The sequence below is a fragment of the Pediculus humanus genome, genomic scaffold (genome assembly GCF_000006295.1).
Source record: "Pediculus humanus corporis 1103172107733 genomic scaffold, whole genome shotgun sequence".
Classification (NCBI taxonomy): domain Eukaryota; kingdom Metazoa; phylum Arthropoda; class Insecta; order Psocodea; family Pediculidae; genus Pediculus; species Pediculus humanus.
In genome coordinates, this window is record NW_002987336.1 from 38,698 (window position 1) to 41,289 (window position 2,592).

Genomic DNA, 2,592 nt, shown 5'->3' on the forward strand with positions numbered 1-2,592 from the left:
TTTTAAAATGTTCCCACCCTGGATTTTTTTTTTTTTCCTTCTCCTTTAAACTTCCTGCCTGCCCTTTTTTCTACTGTCCTTTACTCTGACGATTTTTAATTATTATTATTATTATTAAATGACGACGAACACATCGATAAATAATTTTTTTTTTTTTTTTTAATATTCTCTTTCGAATAATTTTTAATTCATCGAAATTTGATTGTTTCCCTCTCTCTCTCCCCCTCTCATTAGTTTCTACGAATATTTTAGTTTTTTTTTTTTTTTTTTTTAAACTTTGAATCATATCCGAAAACATTGAACGCACACGCACACACGCACATTTACACGAAGCGAAAACAAAACAAAAAAAAAAATAGAAAGATTAATAACGTTAGGGCTGATTCAAAGACTGTTAGTCATTTAACGATGACGTCATTAAAAGAAAAAAAGAATGAGAAAAGACTGATTGCCATCAAATTTAAAAAGAGCTTTCGATCGAGCTTCATTTTCTTTTGCTGTTGGTATTTTCCTGTTGATCACAGCACATTGTCACAATTTTTTAAAATTTTCAAAAGACAAGATGTTTCTTTTTCTTAATGTTTTTTTTTTTTTTTAAATATGCCGGCTGTAAAATATAAATACCAATAAGTCAATTTTTTTTAAAAATATATTTTGTCAGTTTTGATGTTTGACAATGTTGGCAACGCCGCCGCTGCTGCTGCTACTGCTGGTTTTGAAAGCTTCCCATACAAGCTGTCGGATTATTAAAAAATATTTTTATTATTATTATTATTTCTTTTTTTTTTTTTTAATACAGCTGTGAAAGTTTTCATATCTCTTAAAACGAATAATTAAGTAATTATGTTAATTGACTGGCGCCCTAATATTATTTGGCTTTTAACAGCACACAAACTATAAATAATAATAATAATAATAATAATAATAATAATAATAATAATAATAATAATAATAATAAAGGATTAGAAAGAAGACGTTGAAATAAAATAAATATTATAATAATAATAATCGATTCGTTGTCCATTGTTTTTTTTTTTTTTTTTTACTTCCCTCCTTTAAAGTCTGTCGGTTGTTGTTGTTGTTGTTGTTGTTGTCGTCGAGTAAAATAATTTGTTTGGTAATCGTCACGGCGGAAATGCTCAACTGAATGTGTTTTTTTTTTGACGAAGAACAAAATGTTCTTTAATGGTCGGCGGAGAAACGTTTAAAAAAAAAAAAAATTTGTTTGTTTCTGTCGCTTTGAGATTATTTATTATTATTATTATTATTGTCATAGAAAATTCGATTTTGAAATTTAAAACGTGTAAATTTTAATTTTAATTTTATTTCAAAGGCGCTGTAAAAATTCAACAATAAACATTAAAAAAAAAAAAAAAAAATTTAATTTACTATATTTAAAAAACTGGGAAAAGTAATAACTCGAAGAGGGTTTAAAACTTTTGCTGATATGCCGACAAAGCCATTTCCATCATCACTACGAAGTCATTACGCCACGCGTATATACCCCCAGATTTACCCCCCTCCCTCCCCACCCCTAGTAAATTATTAAAAATTGCCCTTAGAACGATATGAAGGATACCAAGGCAAAAAACAGAGAGAGAGAGAGAGATCGTGAATATTGTTTGTTTTGCATTTCGACATTTTCAATAAGAAAGAAAAATAATAATAATAATCAATATACTTCTTTATTATTATTGTTATTAATATTCGTACTCGTTTTTTTTTTTTTACAGAGAGCAACACTGGCAGAAAAAGAAGTAAATGCTTTGAAAGAGCAGTTGACCACTGCGAAAAATCAAACCAAATTGGATTCCGGTGAACAACAGCTGCTAAGCAATAAAATGGCGGATTGCGAGCAGCAAACCTTAGAATTAATATCTAGGAATAATTTCGAAGGAGAACTGGCATCGAAAGACAAAGAGGTAATTAAAAAATCATCATTATTATTGTAATCGATAAAATTGGGGGTTGGGATGGGGGGTATTATAGCACACATCAAAAATAATCGAAAACGATCGATGAATTTAAAATGACCGCGCGACGGTTAAGACCTCATTACATATCCGGTTTTTTTTTGTTGAAAATTTTAAATAATGACGCATGTAAATATTAATAATAATTTTTTCTCCGAAACGTACATACACATAACAATAACGATAATAATACTAATAATGATAATAATAATTATTATTATTATTACTACAATCAAATCGAAAAAAAAAAAAAAAGCTCGAAGAGTCGGAAGAGCAGGTGAATCGGAAACGGCTGACGACGAACCTGGAACGCCGCAAGATAAACATCGTCGTACCTGCCATTTATTATAATTGGTTGTTCACGGTACCGTGTCGCCTATAACGAATTGTCTTTATATTATTGGATGAGTAAAATGATTTTTTGTTCGTTTGTTCGTTTGTTTGTTTGTTTTTTGTTTTGTTTGTTCCCCGATGTCTTCTCTCTCTGAACTGTAATTTGCCGATAATATTTCAATATCTCAAGGTTATCGTCGACACGCTTCACGAAACGTTCACAAACGATCGAAAGACTCTGAGTAGTTTGTGCGAGTGTGTGTGTGTGTGTGTGTGTGCGTGTGCG

At 30.2% G+C, this 2,592-nt stretch overlaps 1 protein-coding gene across 1 annotated transcript; it reads left to right on the forward strand.

Moving 5' to 3' along the window:
• Positions 1-1,447: 1,447 nt before the first annotated feature.
• Phum_PHUM321900 (uncharacterized protein) lies at positions 1,448-1,952 on the forward strand (the record flags this gene model as incomplete). Its single annotated transcript, XM_002427434.1, has 2 exons — positions 1,448-1,537; positions 1,734-1,952. 2 exons carry the CDS (start codon positions 1,448-1,450, stop codon positions 1,950-1,952), a joined length of 309 nt encoding a protein of 102 aa, XP_002427479.1.
• Between the last annotated feature and the right edge of the window lie 640 nt (positions 1,953-2,592).